The sequence below is a fragment of the Delphinapterus leucas genome, chromosome 13 (genome assembly GCF_059928025.1).
Source record: "Delphinapterus leucas isolate spDelLeu-1000000601 "Yukka" chromosome 13, BTC_Dleu_Yukka2, whole genome shotgun sequence".
NCBI classification, from domain to species: domain Eukaryota; kingdom Metazoa; phylum Chordata; class Mammalia; order Artiodactyla; family Monodontidae; genus Delphinapterus; species Delphinapterus leucas.
Window position 1 is genome coordinate 10,375,204 of NC_143141.1, and position 21,337 is coordinate 10,396,540.

The window sequence follows — 21,337 nt, forward strand, 5'->3', positions numbered from 1 at the left end:
GGCCATCTGAGCAGGACCTGGTGGTCTCGTGACAATGGTCCTGTTCCTCTTTGGCAGTCTCACGCCTCCTTCCTGCCAGTCCAGCCTTGTTCCTTCCCTGTGCACAGAAAGGGTCTGAGTCTCTAGTACAGGCCCATCTGTGCCGTGAGATGGCAGGGTGGGTGTGGATGGTGAGACAAAACATCTCCTTCATGTTAGCCTGAGGGAGCCCTGATCTGAACACTCTGAGACCTTTTGAGGATAGTTGGCTCTTTGGTGGGACCAGTCGGGTGTTGGGGGGGAAAGCTTTGATCTGAGCCAGCCCCCAGATTCCAGCCCTGGTTCTCACCGCTGCCGGCCTGGGTGTTGTCTGTCTGTCCTGGGGTGGGGGGATGGAGCTCACTCCAGGAGCCGCTGGTTGTGGCCCAGATTCCAGTACCTCCTCCATCCTTCTTCCTCTCCCCAGGTCAGGTTCCTCTGGAGAGAGAGAGAGGCAGAGGCGGCTGGTTGCCAGATGTTATAGACCCCGTGGACACCATGTTGGAAGCCAGACTCCAAAGCCAGCAGAGAAGCAGCCAGAATGGTCGGGAGGTAGTGTAGCCTTTCCATTCCCAGGACACCCTCTGCTCTCCCACCTCCCGTCCTGTGCCTCTCACTCCTGGAGCCTCCCTCCCTCTGCCAAGGACTTTGAGTCCTCTCATCTCTCCCTGTGGCCCTTTTCCAGACCAGCCTGTGGTCCTCAGGTTTTGGGATGAAGCTGGAGGCTGTCACCCCTTTCTTGGGGAAATACCGCCCCTTTGTGGGTCGCTGCTGCCAGACCTGCACCCCCAAGAGCTGGGTGAGTGATGGTAGAGCCAGGCCCTACCTTGTGAAGCTTGGTTCTGGGAGCCATGGCTCCCACGGCCTTGGGCAGCAGCTTCCTTTATGTCTCCCAACCTCAGCCCTCCCCTGCACCTGCCTCTGCTGTCTTTCACGGAATGGGCGCACTAGTGTTGGCTGGTTGTTGGTCTGGGGCTGGCTTCTGGCTCCCAGGCCTGGGAGAGTTGGGTGGGGAAGTGTAAAGGGGCCTGAGAGGAGGTGTAGAGCACGGCCAGAGGGCTGGGGTCTGACTATGCCTGCATGAGTCCTGCTGTTCAGTTTTGGGGACACTGCCCACTCAGAGTCAGTGAGCACTCAGCACATGCTTGCAGACCTCTGTGTGTCGGTGCCGTGTGCTGGTGCTGATGGGACCCAGGGTTCTGGTGGGGATTTAGGCTACATGTTCTCTGCTGTGGATGAGAGAACTTCTCAGAGACTTCAATACGCTCTTCTCCAAGAGGGTGATTCTACAGAGGATGCAGCCCTTCCATTTTGACCATGGAACCCTCTTTCCTAAGTGAGCTTCAGGATCTGGGGTCAAACATCTTTTGGGAACTGCTGTGCTATAATCCTGTCTCCTGGTAAACCCTATAGTCCATCAGGCAAAGACCACAGAAGACAGAGCAGGGGCTTTCCTTTGCGGGTTTGCAAAGGCCCCCCCAAGGACACGCTGTCCCTGCCCCTCTTGGGCAGGAGTCCCTCTTCCACAGAAGCATAATGGATCTAGGCTTCTGCAATGTGATCCAGGTGAAGGAGGAGAGCACCAGGTAGTCAGAGCTGGGGGTGGGGCAGGGTGGTGGGCAGGGCCCTTGGGTGCAGGGCTGCTGGGGCCCTGCTTTGTGGTATCATTTTCTTCCTTCCTCTGCTCCAAACCCACAGGTGGGGACAGGCAGGCCTTGAGCTTTCCTGCAGTTCCTTCTGTGAGCTTTCAGGCCCTGGGCCTGCACCCTGCTCACTGGGGGGAGGGGTAGGAATAGGCCACAGGTGGGCAGGTGCCTCCTCTTCCTGCTCCATGATAAGCCAGGCTCAGGTGTTCCCAGTCCGTGGGGCTAGGGTGACCCCTTCCTGATGGAATGCCCTCTGTGGGCCCTAGTCAGGGGCGGGCCCGCTGAGAGATCTACCCCCTGCTCGGGGGCTGTGCCCAGGTTTCGGGGCTGGCTGGTTCGGAGGCTCTGCTATTTCTTGTGGTCACTGGAGCAGCACATACCCCCCTGCCAGGATGCCCCACAGAAGGTCATGGAAAGCACTGGGTGAGGAGGCAGGGACTGGGGTCTGGCTGGTACTTCTGGGATCCTTGAAGGGATGACAAAGGCTGTAGGCAGGGCTGATTGAAAGGGCTGGTTTCTAGAGTGTTAGCTTGGTCTGGGGCCCTTCCTTAAAGATGGAGGGTGAAGACTAGAGGCTGTGCCCTGGGGCTTCTGTGGGGCTGAGGGAAGTGAACTTAGGCCTGCTCCAGCCTGACACCACTGCCTCTCACACCACAGGGTTCAGAATGTCATCCCAGGCAGGGCCCCAGGAGGGGCTGGGGAAGGCCAGGTGCCCAGCCACGTGAAGAGAGAGGTACAGCACATCTTGGGCCACATCCAGGCCCCACCCCGCCCCTTCCTGCTCAGGTAACTCTGTACTGAAGGGTGTTTTGGGCTGGGGCCTCTGCCCTTTGGGAGGGAGCATTGGCTGGGCTTGGGTAAAGACTAGACTCCCCTCCTGGGAAGCTGGGTGTTATATTTACCAGTCTGAGTAAGCCCCTGAGCTGGACACTGTGAGACCTTTTGAAGACAGCTGCCTTCTCAGTGGGACCAGTTGGATAAGGGGCAGGGGCCTTGATCTGAGCCAGCCCCCAGGTTCCAGCCCACGTTCTCACCACTGCTGGCCTGGTGGTGTGTATCTGTCCTGGGGGTTGGGGCTTGGGGGTCACCCCAGGAACCCCTGGTTGAGACCTAGACTCCAGTACCTCCTCTATCCTTCCACCTTTCCCCAGGTCAGGTTCTTGTGGAGAGAGACAGGAGGTGGCTGGTTCCTCCATCTTATAGGCCCTCCTCTTCCCTCCCATATTCATCCTGCTGTCACTACCTGCTCCCTCCTGATCTGTCCTGCACAGGTCTGAGCTCCTCTTAGATGCAGGACACTCTTCTGGGGAAATGGAGGGATGCACAGGTTAGAGTGAGGAGAGATACACACGCCTGCAAGAAGGACAGAACAAGGGCTAGGAATGAAAATACCTGGAGGGGAGGAAGGGACTTGTAAGCCAGGGACAAAAGGGGGAAAGGAGCCAGCCTTGGGGAGGTGAGGATGTGAGGGAACAGTTCTACCAGAGGGAAGAGCATAAGCTGTGGCTGCAGGAAAGGGCCAGGTTTGCTCAAGTAGCTGATGTGGTCGGAAGCTGGCAAGTGAGGGAGAGAGTTGTTGGAGACAAAACTGAGAGGTAGAAGGGACAGATATGCAGGGCCATACAAGAAGTTTGGATTTGACTTCCAAGTGCAGTGAAAACCAATGGAAAGGTTATAAGCAGAAAATGACAACAAGATTAATTGAGGTCAAGAGCAGAGAACAGATCATCTGGGGAGGCTGTTCTGTTAGTCCAGGTGAGACGTAATGATGGGGGATGGGCGTGACAGTAGAACTTAGGAAGACGACGGAGAGGCCAATATGAAATTATCAGGACTCACTGATGATTGGAGGGTTGCAGTGGGAGCAGTGAGGGGGAGGGGAAGCTGCAGGAGAGCTGGGTTTCTGGCTGAGCACCTGGTGGTGTGGTCGGAGGGGAGGGGGCAGGCTTGGCCCACAAAAGGTGTTTGGACATAAAGAGTTTCTGACGCCTGACATGCTGGTGGAGACACTGAGGCAGCTGCTTATGTATGTGAGTCTGGAGCTCCGAAGAGAGACTGGGGCCAGGAACATGTATTTGCAGAGCTTTAGCACATAGGTGATGCTTCAAGCGGGGGGATGCTTGAGTCATTGAGGGAAGGAGGGCCCAGGGCTGCACATGTCAGGCTCGGCTGTGTTGAAAGTGCTAAGAGGTCAACTGAGCAAGAACAGGAAGTAGAGGTTGTTGGTGACCTACGACCAGCCCTCCCTGTGACAATTCTTTGGCTTTTTCGAGACTTCCAGTCCCATGACCTGAGCACCTTTACACCAGCCATCAGTCCCCCCTCCTGTCTTTCCTGCCCTCCAGGCCTAGCTTCGATTCCAGGGCTCCTTGTGAGGAAGTGCTCTTGTGAAGGAGTCACTGGGCCCAACCCGGCTGTGTTTGAACCCAGCTACCTGCCTTCTCTGCACCTAAGCAGCCAAATGTCACTAGAGAAACACACTGGGTGGACCTGTTTCTTTATAAGTGTGATTCTCAGAGGGGCACACTGCACTCTCCAAGGCTCCAATCTAGACTGCTCCTTCTCTAACTTATCCACTGTTGACCAACCACCTCATGCTTCATGGAGAAATAGAAGCCATCAGACGAGGACATGCTGTGTGTCCCGCACATCTCCATGCTGCCTGTGTCTACGCTTCTGTCCTCATTTAAAGCCAGTCCTCACATTGGGCCTCTGGACAACCCCTCCCCAGAGATTTTGCCCCTTCAGCTATCTCCTTTCCTTCTTGTATCACTAACTCCTCCCTTTTTAGTTTACTTTTCCCAGCAGTTTGCAGAGACAAGGCCGGGTTATGCCTGGAGAGAGTCTTGGTTCTCTGGTCACCTTTGGGGTAAAAGGAGGCAGGGAGCTGCTCGGAGGCTGATACGAGGCAGCTGCGCCATGAGGTCGTCTTGGGAGACGGCAGCACCTTGCCGGCGCAGGCTCTGCTGTCAGGCCCCCCTGCTGGTCCCAGCACCCGCACTTAGCTTTCTCTCTTATCCAGCAGCTTCTGTGACCTCTCTGAACCTCACTTTCCTCTTCTGTAAAGTGGGGACAGTAGTAGTGCCCACTGTAGAGGAGTTCTGGCCGGCCCTCTGGGCTGCCGTGGGCTGCCTCGTGGGCCGTGCCCTGCCATGCCTCAGACTGGGCGCTGCTCTCCAGGCTGGTCAGCTGGGCACTGCTCCGGATCCTGAACTGCCTCTTCCTGAACGTACAGCTGCACAAGGGCCAGATGAAGATGGTCCACAAGGCCGCCCAGGCAGTAAGGCCCACCCTCCATTGGGACGGGGATGGGATGGCGGGGACAGAGGAGCAGAGGCTAGGCCAAGCCCTGAGTCGGGACCAGCCCCATCAGCTGGTGGGAAAAATCCAGTGCTCTTTGATGACCTTCTCTTTGTGTCTCACGGTCCTGCTCCCACGAGGCTTCCTCTAACGGCTTTTCATCATGGTCTTAACAACCATTACGTCAATGCATTACCTTAAAAGCTGTTGACAGAGCTCCTCTGCTTTTGGGAGATGTGCTCAGAGGACGAACTGCTCAGCTGAACCCTCCCTCCCTCCCTCCCTCCCTCCCTCCCTCCCTCCCTCCCTCCCTCCCTCTGGGGCTGCCCTGGGGCTGTAGGCACTAGGTTTTGGCTCCCTGCATCTTCAGGGTGGGGGGTGGATTGGCACTTCCCTTTGGCTCTCCCTGGAGCAGGGCTCGCCGCTCGTCCTCCTCTCTACCCACAAGTCACTCCTGGACGGGATCCTACTGCCCTTTGTGCTGCTCTCCCAGGGCCTGGGCGTGCTCCGTGTGGCTTGGGATCCCCGCACCTGTTCCCCCATCCTCAGGTAAAAGTCTTGTGCCTTTAGACATACAAGGGAGAGGTCCCCAGGCCGGGACAGGGGTGTGTGGGGATGTCAGGCGGTATTCTGGCAGCAGCTCCCCGGAGGCCCTCTTCCTGGCCCCTCTGCTCTCAACTTTGTGCCACCCCAGCTTGTGGGGCTCAGACGGAGGGTCAGCTATGGGCTCTAGGACTATGCCTGGCCTCAGTGTTCAGGCAGGACCCAGGCTGGCCCTGTGTGGACCAAGGCTCTCAATAGCCTCCTGCTTGGTCCCATCTCCTGAGCGCCTTCCCTCATCTGCCCTGTGCCCCACAGAGCTCTGCTGAAGAAACTTGGGGGACTTTTCCTGCCCCCAGAGGCCAACCTCTCCCTGGACAGCTCTGAGGGGGTCCTTGCAAGGGCTGTAGTCCATGCGGTGAGTGCTATGCCCAGTGGTTGTTTATGGGGCCAGGCTAGGGTACGGGGGCCTGTTGCTGTTCTGGCTTTGACACCTGCCTCCCCCCACCCACTTCCAGGCTGTGGAGCAGCTGCTGGTCAGCGGGCAGCCCCTGCTCATCTTCCTGGAGGAGCCGCCTGGGGCTCAGGGGCCTCGGCTGTCAGCCCTGGGTCAGACGTGGCTGGGACTGGTGGTGCAGGCGGTCCAGGTGGGCATCGTCCCAGATGCTATGCTGGTGCCAGTGGCCATCACCTACGACCTGGTTCCAGATGCACCCCGTGACACATACCACGTGAGAGCCCCCTGCCCTGGGTACCTAAGTGGACGCCATCTCCAGAGAGGAGGCACAATACTGTGTGTGTGGCCGAGTCCCCTCAGGGCTTGGCTAAGCGGGGAGTGCAAAGGAATTTCAGCCCCACGGTCATTCTCCTGTGGCACCTGCTAAGGCTGTTACAGTCATCCTCTCATCTCATACTCAAAAGACCTTGCTAGGGAGGGATTTCTCCTGTTTCACAGGGGAGAAAATGAGCTTGGAGAGGTCATGGTCATATAGCAGTTTGGGCCCAAGATGAAGTTGAGCAGAAAGCGTGCTCCAGGCAAGCCGGCTCCCCCAGCCCCTTTCTCCCTGCAGGCCTCGGCCCCACTGGGGCTGTGGACCGGAGCTCTGGCTGTTCTGTGGAGCCTGCGAGGCTGGGGCTGCAGCCGCCGAGCCTGCGTCCGTGTGCATCTGGCCCAGCCCTTCTCCCTGCACGTATGGACCCCATTGGGCAAGGCTGGGAGCACCTGGGGTCTGTCCTAGGGCTTCTGGCGGCCTGGCCCTCAAGGCCACTTCAGGGGTAGTGTTACCTACTTCAGATGGGCTGTATGCAGGTTTCCTGGTGGGCCAGGGCAGACCACCTAAGAGCCTTGTCCTGGACAGGAATACACCGTCAACGCCAGAAGCTGCTGGGGCAGCAGGCAGACCCTGGAGCAGCTGCTGCAGCCCATCGTGCTGGGCCAGTGGTAAGGGCAGAGGAAGATGAGGGTCTCAGGGGCAAGGCAGGCCGCTCTTAGGCCCTAGCTCGTGAGCTGGCACCCTCTCCTCCCAGAACCACAAACACATCACCAGCTCCAGCCTTCCCCCACCAAATAACTTGGGTCATCTCAAACCATGCCAGGCACCCCTCCTTGGCTGTAAGTTGAGTGTGGGTTATGGCACACAGGCCTGGAAAGGACTAGGGTTTCCCACCTCTTTCGGGGATGGGAAACACCCTCACGTTTGAGAAAGCTCTGGGCTCCCCCATGATTGTTTTTAGGTTTGGTCCCTTCATCTTGTGATCTGTGTCTCTATCCCAGTACCGTCGTCCCCGACACTGAGAAGGTGCAGGAGTGGACCCCAGTAACCGGGCCCCTTCTGGCCCTCAAGGAAGAGGACCAGCTGTTGGTCAGGAGGCTGAGCTGTCACGTCCTGAATGGTGAGGGGAACCTCGGTCTGGCCTTTGAGGGAGGCTCCTGAACTCTGTTCTCAGAGCTGGCCAGTCGTCAGGGCCCTCCTTTCCAGGTGGGTTTCTGCACCTGCCCCCTCTTGCGTGGCCCACTTGGGACATGTGAAGAAGAGTGGAACACCTTCCCCTGCCCCTGAGGAGGGGGTCAGTAAGGGAGGACATGATGGAGCCGCTAAGTGAGGGCACACAGGCGGCCGCCCAGCCCGGCCTCAGGCGTGTCACTTCACTCTCTTGAGGTGACATTAGCTGAACTCAACAATGCATGTAAGGGACGAAACACAGTGCCTGGCACAGAGGGGGCTCTTAACAGCACTGTTATTACCATCTTCTCAAGTGTCCCTTCTGTGGCAGAGACTGTGGGTTGGTGGGTAGTAGACCTGCAAGAGGCAGGGACGGTCCTTGAGCTCCCAGCCTGGCTCTCAACATGTATTTGGTAAATGCCACTTCTCCACTGGGGAGGGTGGCACCCAAGGACCGAGCCTGCTCTCCCCTTCCCAGGGGTGGAGTCGTATGGGGGTGTGTATGTGGCTGCTGCCAGGGAGGTGTGTGCTGGACTGGGAAGGCTTGCCTGGTGACGGAGGGCCCGGGCTGTCGGGCCTCTGCCCCTGAGCAGCATCCCTGCACCCCTGGCCCTAGCCTGCGTGGCGAGCTCGGCGGTGATGAGCACGGCCATCATGGCAACGCTGCTGCTGTTCAAGCACCAGAAGGTAGGGCACGGCGGGGTGGGGGCCTGGGGGAGGAGGCGTGGCCCTGCTGCTGAGCCCCTTGCTGCCCACCCAGGGCGTGTGCCTGTCACAGCTCCTGGGGGAGTTCTCCTGGCTGACAGAGGAGACGCTGCTGCGTGGCTTTGATGTGGGCTTCTCAGGGCAGCTGCAGTGCCTGGTGCAGCACACGCTGAGCCTGCTGCGGCCGCACGTGGCCCTGCTGCGCGTCCAGCAGGGGGACTTGCTGGTGGTTCTGCGGCCAGGCCCAGGCCTCGCGCACCTGGCACGCCTGAGCTCCGAGATGCTGCCCGCCTTCCTGAGCGAGGCCGTGGGTGGTGAGTCCCTAGGGCCTGGGAGGGGTGGGATGTGTGTAGGGGTGAGGGGACTGGCTTCCTTCCTCACGTCTGGCCCCTCCTCCCCCAGCCTGTGCTGTGTGGGGGCTGCTGGTGGGCAGGGTGCTGCCTGAGGGACCCTGGGAGCTACAGGGCATCGAGCTGCTGAGCCAGAACCAGCTGTACCACCAGATCCTGCTGCTGATGCACTTGCTGCCGCAGGACCTGCTGCTGCTGCAGGTCAGGCCTCTCCCACCAGCCCGGCTCAGTCCTGGGCCTCCCCTTCTTGGCTGTAGGAGAGGGCCCATGCTTGCCCGAGCCCTGACCCTAAGATGTGCTGCAGCAGTAGGTCTGGTCTTTGTCTCTGGCCAGGCCCCTGCCTGGCTCTCCTGAGGCCACATGGGTGCCTCTTTCTCCCCAGCCCTGCCAGTCTTCCTACTGCTACTGTCAGGAGGTGCTGGACCGCCTCATCCAGTGTGGGCTCCTAGTTGCTGAGGAGGTAGGAAGGGCAGCTGGAGACAAAGCCCCTGCCCAGGGTCTGGCCTCCTTCAGCCTCCCACCGAGTGACAGCGGCCCGGGCTCCTCCTCTGGCTTGTGTGTGGGGGGTGCGTGCGTGCGTGCGTGTGTGTGTACAGCCCCTGGCCTAGCAGAGAGAAGCCTGGTCCCCGCCTCGCCACTCTCCACCATGGGACTTGTCAGAGCGCATCTGCCCTGGGCCCGTGTATAGCTACAGTGACAGGACTGGACAAATGCACCTGAGGGTTTCTGCATAAGCCCCGCCCTCCACATTTCTTGTCCACAGGGGCTGTGGCCCTTGAGGGTGGGTGCTCACTTCCTCTCACCCCACAAGTTGGCTCCGCAGCTGTGATGGTCTGGTGCGGCCTGGGGTATCCTCCTGGGCTCCCCAGGTCTGCGTGTGCTGGTTTCACCTCCCTGGCTGGCCATGTGCCGGCCTGGGGGCCTCGGGGCTGAACCTTGGCCAGCCTGACAGGGACCAACGGCTCCCATGGCCCTCAGACCCCAGGCTCCCGGCCAGCCTGCGACACCGGACGGCGGCGTTTGAGTGCGAAACTGCTGTGGAAACCAAGTGGGGACTTTACCGACAGTGACAGCGACGACTTCGAGGAGGCGGAGGGCCGGTACTTCAGGGTGCGCTGGGAAAAGCCATCGGGGGGGGGGGGCCGTAGGGAGGCAGTGGGAGCTGCCCTCACCCTGGCCTGTCTCCCTCCAGCTCAGCCAGCAGTCGCGCTGCCCTGACTTCTTCCTCTTCCTCTGCCGCCTGCTCAGCCCGCTGCTCAAGGCTTTTGCGCAGGCTGCCACCTTCCTCCACCAGGGCCAGCTGCCAGATACTGGTGAGGCCCGCGCGACTGCGGCCGTCCTGAGGAGAGGCTGAGCGCTCAGGGTGGGGGCCCTGCCTGCGTGGGGCCCCAGGCCTCAGACCTCTCTCTCCCACAGAGTCGGGCTACGCGGAGCAGCTGTTGCGGTTCTTAGAGGCCACCGCCCAGGAGGAAGGGTTCTTCGGTGAGTCCCGAGCAGCCAGCCCAGGCCCTGGGAGGCGAGGAAGTTTTGCTGGTGGCTGCCTCCCCCTAGTGGGCAGTGAAAGCCCAACTCCAGGAAAGCCGGCTGAGGGGTACAGAGGCGGCCTTTGGGTCCAGCTTGAGCCCTATCCTTTGGCTGTCCTGTCCTAAGACAAGAGGAGAGGAGCTGGGCCCCGGGGCTCCCTTCTGTAGCCTTCACTTCTTTCCTCCAGAGTGTGTGGACCCAAATCTCGCCATCAGTGCCGTCTGGACCTTCAGAGACCTGGGGGTGAGAGGGGCCAGTCTCTCCGCCCTTCTGTCCCCCTGCCTCCCACTCCCCTACCCTGAAAGAGCTGCTCAGGGGAGCCCAGCTGTACCCACCCTGGGATTTCCCCAGCGTCTCCCACGAGTAGGTGTGGTGACAGTAGTTGTTGGAGAAGGTAGGACAGTTTTCCTGCCCCGCTCAGTCTCCCAAACCCCTGGGTCATTCTGCTCCCGGGTGGGGCCCTGGGGGTGCTTTGAGAGGCAGCGTTTGCCCTCAAACACCGAGGCTTACAGGGCCACAGGTCTCACTGCAGTTTTCCAGGGGAGGGGCACAGCGCCCGTGGCAAGCGCTCAGAGCCCTTCTCTGTGGCCCAGGTGCTGCAGCAGGTGCCCAGCCCTGCAGGCCCCATGCTCCACCTGTCCCCCACCTTTGCCAGCCGGGACAATCAGGAAAAGCTGGAACGGTTCATCCGGCAGTTCATCTGTAACTAGAACTAGGAGGAGGGGCCGGCGTTGTGACCTCCCAGCCCCAGAGCACAGCTGTGCCCTGGAGCCAGAAGGCTGGCCTGGGAGGAGCTGCAAACCCTCAGCTGGACTATAAAATCTTTGAGGTCTGACTGCCCCTCGCCATCTCTTGCTTTCTGCATCCTCTGGTGTGATAAACGAGAGGACTGGATGAGTCCTCTTTTCCCAAGCTCAGCAGTGTCTTTCTTTTTGGTGTGACTGTGGGTATTTCTTTCCTTCCCCACTGTGTGTGAGAATGCCCTATCTCACTCCTTGAAACAAATCCTAAAGGAAGCCAAAAAGAAGTTTATTGAGGAGGAGAGCACCATCTCCTCCCCGTCTACCTGGAAGAGGAGCTACTCAGAGGGGCTGGCACTGGGCCTCTTCCTGTGCTGGGCTCAGTGGGAACGGATGCCCCCACCTTGTCGTAAGTCCACGGCCCGCGGTAGAGGCCGTCACACCACCTTGTTGACGATGACACCTAGTTCCTCGATCTCACACTGGACTTCATCGCCCTTCTGCAACAGAGTGGGCCGTGAGGCGGTCAGTCCTTTGGTGTGGCACATACACAGGCCTGGATTTCTCAAGTCTGAGCCCACCCTGCCAGGCCTTCTTCCTTTCCTCGTTTAGCCAACCTACCTTGAGAAAGACAGGAGGTTTTCTGAATACACCAACACCTGGGGGGGTCCCGGTCAGGATGACGTCCCCTGGGAAAAGAGTGACGAACCTAGGGCAAAAGGGCCAGGTGAGACCAGGGGTCGAGGTGGCTATAGCCTGCCATGGAGCGCTTGGTTTAGCCTCCAGGTGGGTGTTGGGGGGCAGGGCTCCATCCCACTTACTGGGAGACCCAGGCTATTAGCTCTTCTGTCTTAAACACCATCTGGTTGGTGTTGCTACTCTGGACCACCTCCCCGTTCACTCGGCAGCAGATCTTTAAGTTGTGTGGATCTGAAATGCAAAAACAACACTTTGGGGTTCTCCCTTCTTTCCCTCAAACCCCTCCCAATCAGCTAGAAAATAAAAGCACAAGGAGACCTTGTGACTCGCCAGGTGAGAGGGTTGTGTGCTGGACTCCCTGTGCTTGGTCCTGGCACTCCCTACCCTGGAACTGTGTGTGGACACTGGCCTCCTCAGGCCTCCCTGTATCCACCACAGAGCAGAGTGCCTGCCAGTGGTCCCTTGGGTGGGTTAAGGAGGGGATGTTCCAGACTCTCAAGGAGAGAAAAATGGCTGTTTCTGCCTTAAGAAACAGATGTCTACCCACAGCAGAGGCTGACTTGGCACAAGCAGGAGTAGTGAAGACTCCTGCACCTCAAGGCTTACCTGTAATACTGTCCCGAGTAGACAGTACTTTTAACTTTTCGGTGTTTTACACATTCACAAACACCCCCCCCACCCAGGGATCACCATTTAACTTCTCTGATGACTGACTGCACAGGGTGGCGTAAGGCTGAACTGCATGGACGTGGCCCTACCCAGCTGGCTGTGCTCTGTCCTCTTAAGCACTGTCTCTCTTCCTGGCTCTCACAGGACCTCACTCAGCCACTGTGTAGGCAGGCAGCAGCAGGTACAAGCAGCAAGGGCACGGTGAAGGTGCAGGGGGCTCTGGAACAGCCGTTCTCTGTGATGCTCAAAGGGCAGCTCTGCTGCTTTCCAACTTAAAGACTCTCCCAGATGGTGGCAGCTAGAGGAAGCCTGACCCACCCATCCTGAGAGCACTGCTTCGTTATTCACTTCATGAATGCAGATTCACCACTTCTGCAATTACAGCTCTCTATGGGGTGAGGGGACAGGGGGATGCCAGTGGAGAACTCATGGCCCACGTTGAGAGACTTGCTCTAATATAAGCAATCAACGAAAGGGCTGCTGGGGATAGGGGGCCCACGTGGAGCCATACCCCTCACTCCCATTTCCCGGAAAGCTGCTTTCTCTTCACTGATGTATCTAAGAGCAACAGGAGTCACCCAGTGGGCTGTCAGAGACCTACCTGCTACACTGTCCTTGGTCACCAAGGCAGGGCCCAGGGGGCAGAAGGTGTCAAAGGTTTTTCCCAGCAGCCACTGCTTTCCATTGCGTCTCATTTGCCAGTCGCGAGCACTCACGTCATGTGCCACAGTGAAGCCAGCCACATGGGCCATGGCATCTGTGGCCTATGGGGGGCAGGGGGTTTGGCCAGATTGGAGGTTAAATCATGATGACACCAACCCCTGTAACAAAGGATCCCAAAGCCTTGGTCCCACGTTAGTGGCCAGAGGTGGTGGATGAGAGGCAAGGCAGGGTCAGGAGCAGGTAGATGCCAACCGCCTCCCAATGCGAGGGACAGATGGCACTGCCCTTTCCACCTCACCTTGATGTGCTTGCCTTTCTTTCCAATGACCACAGCCAGCTCCACCTCCCAGTCCACCTCCTGTAGAGCGGGAAAGGAGCAGTGAGCTGCCGGGCTCTGGGCCCCGCTCCTCTGCCGAGGGGCTACACACTGCCTCGGGGCCAGGGCCTCTTAACAGTGGGGTTGGCTGCCGGCCCCCATTTGTAAGACCTCAAGCCAGAGTGGAGTAAACAGGGGAGGTATCAAGTGCAGACCCATCAACTGGGCAGTGGCAGGCAGCACCCCTAGAGGCAGGCAGAGCTCTCCAAGCGACTGCAGAAGAGCAGCCTTTGTCCGGGGAGGGAGTTTAAGAGTCACTCTTGATACTTCCAGAAAAGGATGAATACCAAGTAACAACAGCTAACCCTACTGTGTGCCAGGCAGTATTCTAAATGCTTTAATGCACTAACTCAAATAATAACAAGAAAAAGATAGACATGCCAAAATAAATGTGGGCCAAAGGCTTGAATAAGCAATCCACAAAAAGAAATACATACACATGGCCACAAAAAGGAAAACATGCTCAGCCCTTTCCATAAACCACAAAGTGCCCTATAAAATAGATAACAATTTAGCCCTTCAAACTGACTGCTTTTTCTAACAGTGACAACCAGAAACACAAAAAAGAACTGGGTTCCTTGGGGAAATGGCTAATTCCAAGTCTGAGACAGAGTACAAGATGAGCCTGCAATAGCTTGGCCACAGCAAGGAAGTACTCAGAAAGTGATATAGATGGGGGCCACCTTGAAGGCCCTCACTGGCCAAATTAAGACCCTTTGAGTATCAAAAACAATGTAAATGATGGACTATGACATATTGAATAAAACTAAAAATCAGGAATTTACAGTGATACTAAAGGGACATGGGTTAAAAAAAAAAAAAGGAGGGAAGCAGTGTTTCTTCAGAGTACCAGCTAATAAAAGTGCACAGACAGAAAAAATCACCTTTTTCTAACGCTTACTGCAATAATGGATTCAGGTAAGGATGACCAGATGATCCCTGGATGAAAAATTGTGAGGCAATAAGATAGTCACATGGTTTCAATGTCTACCCTGCAGATTGTTTACTAATTACCACAGTGAAATGTACCTTTACAATGGAGAGGTCACGTGAGCATCAAGTAAACTAAGGGATCAAACTTTAGGGCCCGACAAGAGTCTCCCAGTGGGATGCAATACAAGTACACACCTGTTGCTACAGACTGAATGTTTGTGTCCCACCCCCCCACCCCCCAATTCATATACTGAAACCTAACCCCCAAGGTGATGGTATTAGGAGGTGAGACCTTTGAGAGGTGATTAGGTCATGAGGGTAGAGCCTCCATGAAGAGGATTAGTGCCCTTACAAAAAGAGATCCCAGAGAGCTCCCTTCTACCACGTGAGGACATAGTGAAGAGACAGTCGTCTATGGACCAGGAAGTGGGCCCTCACCAGGCACCAAATCTGTTGGCACCTTGATCTTGGACTTCCTCGACTCCAGAACTGTGAGAATTAAATGCCTTGTTTATAAGCCATCCATCCATCCATTCTGTATTTTGTAATAGCAGCCTGAACAGGTTAAGAGACCTATGTAGAACTTGACAAAAATGTTTAACCTGAATCTAATCATGAAGAACCAACCAGACAAATCCAGAGTGTGAGACATGCTATGAGACAACTTGCCTGGTTTCTTCAAAAAGTGTCATTAAAGATAAAAAAGGGCAGGGGGAAAAATTGCTTGAGATCAGGGGTCGGCAAGCTATGGCCCACAGACCAAATCCTTGCTTGTTTGCTGTCTGTTACTGTAGACAAAATTTTCCTGGAACACAGCCATGTTCATTCACGTATCAGCTATGCAGCTTTCATATTTCACAATGGCAAAGCTGAACTGTTGCAAAAGAAACTATTTGGCACTCAAAGCCTAATACTTACTAACTGGCCCTTTGAGAAAAAGTCTGTGGATCCCTGTTGTAGATAAAAGGCACTAAAGAGACATAACCAAATACAATGTATGACCTTGACTGATCTTGGACCAAAACCAAAAAACAAAACAGGACCCAAATTAAAAGTCATCTTCGGGGGGGCAATTGGGAATATTCCCAATTGGACTGTATATTAGATATTACTCATGTTAACTTTCTTAGTTGTGATGATGGTATTATGGTCATGTAGGACATTGTCCTTATTCTTAGGAGATGCATGTTGAAGTTTCTATGAGTGAACTGTCTTAATGTCTATAACTTACTTTCAAAGGTTCTTCCCACTCCCCCTCCAAAAAAAGTGTGTGTGTGCCTGTGAGACATGAGGGAAGGAGAGGAAGAGGGACAGGGGGAGGAAGAAGGAGGGAGAGGAAAAGCAAATACGGCAGAATGTTAACAGTGAATCCAGGTGAAGAGTCTGGGTAGTCACTGTACTTTTTTTCAACTTTCCTGTAATTTCCAAAATATTCCTAAACTAAAAATTTGAAAGTATTAGTAAGGGTACATACACTGCTGGTAGACATGTAAATTGCTTTTGCAGCTTTTCTGAAGGTCACTTTGGCTGATTTTTGAAACCCTGCCTACACTGACAAAGACATTCAAATTCTAAGAGTTTATTCAAAGGAAATAATCACACATTCATGGATGTGCAAAGTCTTTTCTATAAGGAGGTTCACTGCAACACTACTTATAAAAGCTAAAAACTGGAAACAACCTATCTAGCAATATGACGACTACTGAATAAATTATGGCCATTGATACAATAGAAAACTAAGCAGTAACCTAAAAAATGTCAGGGGAGAATATTTAATGGCATGAAGAATGTTCTTGCTGGAGACTTAAGTAAATGGTAGGCATATGTACAGTATAAATAGAAACAGGAACAGAAAAACACTGGGAAGATATACAGCAAAACATAAATGTTGCAAGCCCTGGGCAGTGGGAACATGGGTGACTTTTCTTTACGTTTACCTGTATTTTACTAATTTTCTATAATGCAAGTATATTACTTTTGTAATCAGGAAAAGATATAAATTAACTTCTCCCCCCCCACCCCCGAGAGCAGTCTTATTACTGTATAATCCCCTGGAGTTTCTGTTTAATGCACTAATGAGCAACAGATGGTTCCTTTAGGCTGGAGGCTGAGCACCTGTGTGATGGGCCCCAGTGACTCGGGGGCACAGTGGGGAGGCACCAACCTGACTCTCAGGAGGGAGGACGACCTCGTCGTAGGGCCCCACGATGGAGCTGGAAAACTTGCTGAAGATGATGGGCTCCTTGGGCACGGGCACGTTCTGCTCTTTGCAGTGGTCCACATAGTTCATGCCCACGCACACCACCTTGTCCGGCCGTGTAACTGGGGCCAGGAATGTCACGTCTGACCGCGGTAGGACTGGCAACTGGGCAGCCAGGGCTCTGCAGAGACCAGCGCAGGAGAGAAGGGCACTCTGGGGAGATCCTGCAGCAGCTACAAGTTTTTAAAATGTATTTTCTAGATCAACCATCAGAGTCAGCAGGAAAATCAAGCCCAGTTACTGTCCTTTGATATCAGAGCACTGTTTATATTTATCCAGTGTTGATTTCCTCTCCCCCATTAGGTAATACATGTCCATGTAAGAGAATTCAAAAGGTGCAAATGGGAATAATGGAAAGGTGTCTCTTCTACACCTTCTCCTAGTCACGCTGCTCCAGCCCTGGAGACAACCACTGTGTCCTACGTAGCTCTTCACAGCCACTCTATGTATACCCTTCTCCCATCTTTTTTTTTTTTTTTCTTCCGGTACGCGGGCCTCTCACTGTTGTGGCCTCTCCCATTGCGGAGCACAGGCTCCAGACGCGCAGGCTCAGCGGCCATGGCTCACGGACCCAGCTGCCCCGTGGCACATGGGATCTTCCTGGACCGGGGCACGAACCCGTGTCCCCTGCATCGGCAGGCGGACTCTTAACCACTGCGCCACCAGGGAAGCCCTCCCATCTTTTTTTATGCAAATGATAGCACAATTATATATACCTTTTAAGAATATATATATTTTAGAGGTCTCACCATAACAGTATACAGCTTCTTCATTTTCGTATGGCTGCCTATTACTGCACAGTAGAGATACACCCAATTCTCTAATGAGGGACACAGAAGTAGTTTCTCATCTTGCGAGAATATGAAAGTAGGGGAAAAATACTGTTACCAACGCTGTATGCTGTCAAACATCTGTATTTTTTGTCAGTTAAATAGGTGAAAATGACACCTCAAAGTGGTTTTTTGTTTTGAGGGTTTTTTTTGCCACACCACGCGGCATGCGGGCTCTTAGTTCACCGACCAGGGATCAAACCCTCGCCCCCTGCAGTGGAAGCGTGGAGTCTTAACCACTGGACCGCCAGGGAAGTCCCCTCAAAGCGGTTTTTAATTTACTGTTCATCAACACCTTTAGACCAGATTCCACAGGACTCCTGGCTTCAGGGAGGCCTCTACCTAATCTAGCCCAAACCCAAGAACCATCTTTAAGAACCTCTTTGCAGTCCTCTCTCCTAATGAGCTTTCCAAGATGCCTCTTAGGACCCCAGGTTCCAGCCCCTCAGGCAAGCAGGAACTTAATCTCCCAGGGAAGGCAGTGTGACAAAGTAGAATTCTGGCTCCACCACCAAGTGTGTGGCCTTCGGATGGTCAATCATCCTCCTTGGGCCTCGGTTTCCCCCTCTGTAAACTGAGGATGTTGTCATAAAAGATTTCTAAGGCTCTTCACTAAGAGAACAGGTGAGAAACGAAGGCTGGGGTGCAAAAGAGGAGGCGGGTGGGAGGAGGGAGGGGGAATGGGGCGGCTGCGGCAGGGCACTGCTGCCTGCTGACTTACCTCTTTGCCACTGAGAGAGCGGCCTCGCCCTGCCCCAGGAACTCTGTCATCGTCTTGGGCAGTGTGGGGTCAAAGGCGTTGAGGTTGATGACACCTCCACCATCCCCTGACTCCAGGCCCAGATGAGGTCCCGTCAGGTGGGGTGCCTGGAACTGCACCAATCTCATGTCTCTGGAGGGTTGAAAGGGCCAACGCTGAGCCTGCAGCAGAGCCGTGAGCCACCTTCTTCTGCCAGAGACCAGCATCGGAGCCTATGGAGAAAAAAGTGGGTCCTAGGGGATGGTGACAGTCCGAAACCATTGGGGTTCCCAAAGCTCCTCAAGCTGCAGCCCAGGTCCTTTTGCCCCATGAGCCATTCTTGGCTCACCACATGGGAAGTGGTCCAGGTTTTCACTTATTTCACGTGTTTCACATGAAACATTTCTAGAGAAGCAACTACTTCACGCCAGCCACGGAGCTAGGTCCCAGGGATTGCAGCCTTCCGTCAACCCGTGCTTTCTGAAAGCTCAGACTGTAGCTGGCACCACTGGGGCACCGGGCAGACAATGTAGGTCAGACACACTCAGCCCTGCCATCCTGCCTGCAGGGGAGACTGATGTTAACAACGGATGCCGTTAAGTAGGATTCTGCAATTGGGACTGCTGCTGTGTAGATCAAGGGCCCTGTCTTTGTTTTTTGAGGAAGTGTGGGCTGGGCTAAGATGAGCAGGGCTAGGAATTAGTTAAGAGTGGGGCCCAGCATGAGCAAGAGATCACAGGTGAAACTGGCTTCACAGCTGCCACAGGTAGTTTTTTAAATGCCCATTTGATCCTGTTACCCTCCTACTTAAAATGCTTTCCACTGCTCACATGACCAAGCCAGAACCCCTTCCAGGCTGTCGCAGCCTTTTAGGAGCAGCCCCCGCCTGCCTCTCCAGGCAGTAATTATTTAGTGGCTGCTGTGCTGGAGTACAGGCTGCCCTAGGACAGAGGCTGCAGACAGGCATCACGGGGCTGTCTCCCCTCTGGGCTCTGGGGCCACAACTGTCTCTTTCGCTGCTGAGTCCATAGTGCCTAGCACTGTGCCTGCCACACAGAAGGCCTCAGCTACTCTCTGTTCAATGATCAAATGCCAGAAGCAGGGGCTTGACTTTTCACTACTTGGGAAAGCTTGGTGATTGTCAGCCTCAGGAGGGGCAGCTGTGCCTTCGCTCCTCAAATCACTTAGAAAGTATCAACAAGGCTCAGGTCCCATTTTGAGTTCTAGGCTCCACGCAAAGACAAACCCCATTCTCTTCTTTTGTTTCTGAGTCTGGCCTCCACCCCAACAGTCCCTCCTCTTCATGGTTCCTTGCCTTTAAAAGTAGCCTTTTAGGGATTCCCTGGTGGCGCAGCGGTTAAGAATCCGCCTGCCAATGCAGGGAACATGGGTTCAAGCCCTGGTCCGGGAAGATCCCACATGCCACGGAGCAACTAAGCCCGTGCGCCACTACTACTGAGCCTGCGCTCTAGGGCCTGCGGGCCACAACTACTGAGCCCACGTGCCACAACTACTGAAGCCCGCGCACCTAGAGACAGTGCTCTGCAACGAGAAGCCACCGCAACGAGAAGCCTGCACACCGCAACGAAGAGTAGCCCCCGCTCGCCACAACTAGAGAAAGCCCGCGTGCAGCAACGAAGACCCAGTGCAGCCAAAAATAAATAAATAAAATAAAAAATAAAAGTAGCCCTTTATGCTCAAGCACGTGGAGGTCCCAGACTCCTGGTTCTCTGATGATTCCATCTGCCTTGTTCAGTTAAACACTCATTAGATCCAGATCAATGATCTGATCGCTGTGCTGGCCGATGAGTTTAACCAGAAAACCAGGAGTTCTGAACCTCCCACCCTCCTGTCTTACACAAGCACCAATCATGCCACTGTCAGGGGCTGTTCAAGCTAAAGTGTATGCACTCATATACTCCACACACTAAGATTATTATCCCACTGCATGCCAGGTGTTACTTTGTTTTACCTACAATGGCTGATTTAATTCTCTTGACAGCTGTGGACGGTAGGGGCTGTTGGTCCCATTTCACAGATGAAAAAACTAAGGCTCGAAGAGGATAAGGGATTTGCCCAAGTTCCCAAGGACAGGAAAGAACTGGGACTTGAATCCAAGTCCAGGTGAGGAGTTGGACACTTTAGCCCAGAGGTGGTGGTGAGAAGTAGAAACCTCCAACAGGAAATCTTCTGGAGGCCCAGCGACACCCTGCATGCCCCAGGGGAAACTGGGTCTCCTGCTGGCTACTGCCTCAGGGATAAGGCTGGTCACCTGCTCTCCCAGATAACCGCAGGCCCCACTGACTGCCCTTCCCACATGACAGGCCCTTGCAGGTTCTCATTCCGCCCTCTAGAAATCCCCTCAGGCTGAGCGCCTCATTTTACAGAAAGGGCACTGAGGCTGAAGGAGGTGAAGTCACCTGCCGAGATACCTGAAAGTGGCCCCGCTGCTCCTGCGGGAACCACTGTGCCGCAGAGCCTGAGCTCAATCCAACTCTGGAAAAGGGTCCGTAAGCAAAGAGGCAGGGACATGGAGCGGCAACGGCGCAGGCGAGACAAAGGTTTGCACCTGGGACCGCGTCCCACCATCCACTCGCCTGGGCCCCTGTGCCAGTCCCCCACTTCCCCTGTATGCCCAGCTCCATCCCCTGCACTCAGTGGGCGCCCAAGAGGGCCCGCCAGCCCAGTCCGTGTGGTCGGAGCGGCCGGGCACCAGAGTCCAGTCCTGCCCTCAGCCAGAAGCCCGGAGGAAGGCTGAGGCCCGGTGCACCCCGCCGTCTGGCCTAAACCTAACCTACCTGGCGCCCTGTGCTGTCGGGATAGGACTCGCGGGCCAGAGGCCAAGGTCACCGGGCGCCTGAGCACAGGTACTACGTTCCAGAGCCCTCAACCGGCCGGGAGTTCTAACGCTGCGACACTGGGCGCCGCGCGGCTCCTCTAAATAAGGCGTCAGCAGAGGCGGGCGCTCCCTGGTGACGTCACGGGACAACGGCCAATAGCAGGGCGTCTAGTTCGGTGCCGGAAGCCAAGTCGCATAGGGGGCGGGCCCAGCGCCCGAGGGAGGGTAGTCTCTCTCGCGTTCCAGCAGGCCTGTGGATGCGGACCTGAAGCCGGCGAAGCCAGCCGGATGCCCCGGACGCCACATGCCCGAAGGCACTCGCTTTCGGGGCGGCGTGCGCTTGCATGAACCCGAAAGGGGGTGCTTCTTGACATTTTGCGCCCTGGGCGCCTCGCTGGCCTCGCCCGCGTCGGGCGCAGCATCTGGGCCAGGCCCTGCTCTGATGGTTGAGCGAAATGCGTGGAGACCAAATTCTGGCGCGCTGGTTGACAAAGCCAGCTCTTTTTGTCTACTGATTGTGCCGTATCAGAGAAGAGAGGAGCGATGATTGCACCGATTTTACA

The 21,337-nt window shown here is 55.5% G+C and overlaps 2 protein-coding genes across 4 annotated transcripts; one reads left to right on the top strand and one right to left on the bottom strand.

Moving 5' to 3' along the window:
- Window positions 1–513: 513 nt before the first annotated feature.
- On the top strand, window positions 514–10,834 carry LOC111187451 (glycerol-3-phosphate acyltransferase 2, mitochondrial). Its single transcript, XM_089922758.1, is given in 22 exon segments — window positions 514–570; window positions 704–817; window positions 1,531–1,604; window positions 1,983–2,087; window positions 2,322–2,450; window positions 4,845–4,944; window positions 5,380–5,513; window positions 5,823–5,922; window positions 6,023–6,235; window positions 6,575–6,694; window positions 6,863–6,945; window positions 7,279–7,397; window positions 8,064–8,134; window positions 8,208–8,499; window positions 8,502–8,534; window positions 8,537–8,703; window positions 8,885–8,962; window positions 9,481–9,612; window positions 9,695–9,815; window positions 9,919–9,984; window positions 10,214–10,269; window positions 10,620–10,834. Coding segments are annotated over 22 exon segments (2,478 nt in total). The 5' UTR covers window positions 514–516; the 3' UTR covers window positions 10,737–10,834.
- A 205-nt stretch (window positions 10,835–11,039) lies between these two features.
- LOC111187453 (oxaloacetate tautomerase FAHD2A, mitochondrial) lies at window positions 11,040–20,870 on the bottom strand. 3 transcript variants are annotated; one of them, XM_022599174.2, is made up of 8 exons: window positions 20,734–20,870; window positions 17,918–18,168; window positions 16,271–16,487; window positions 13,096–13,155; window positions 12,736–12,898; window positions 11,588–11,696; window positions 11,388–11,455; window positions 11,040–11,266 (listed from the first exon to the last, which is right to left on the bottom strand). In XM_022599174.2, exons 2-8 carry the CDS (start codon window positions 18,160–18,162, stop codon window positions 11,256–11,258), a joined length of 873 nt encoding a protein of 290 aa, XP_022454882.1. In that variant the 5' UTR covers window positions 18,163–18,168; window positions 20,734–20,870; the 3' UTR covers window positions 11,040–11,255. The 3 variants fall into 3 exon arrangements, with proteins under 3 accessions (XP_022454882.1, XP_022454881.1, XP_022454880.1); XM_022599173.2 differs by having other exon boundaries at window positions 11,388–11,475; window positions 17,918–18,189; window positions 20,734–20,869; XM_022599172.2 differs by having other exon boundaries at window positions 11,388–11,475; window positions 20,734–20,868.
- Window positions 20,871–21,337: the final 467 nt, after the last annotated feature.

What these genes read in the sequence shown, in the direction of transcription:
- LOC111187453 (XM_022599173.2), bottom strand. Translation starts at nt 18,162, where the DNA reads ATGCTGGTCTCTGGCAGAAGAAGGTGGCTCACGGCTCTGCTGCAGGCT. An exon ending in GCTCTCTCAGTGGCAAAGAG is followed by an intron (nt 16,488 to 17,917) that starts GTAAGTCAGCAG and finishes TGGTCTCTGCAG; the next exon opens with AGCCCTGGCTGCCCAGTTGC. An exon ending in GACCAAGGACAGTGTAGCAG is followed by an intron (nt 11,697 to 12,735) that starts GTAGGTCTCTGA and finishes TTTGCATTTCAG; the next exon opens with ATCCACACAACTTAAAGATC.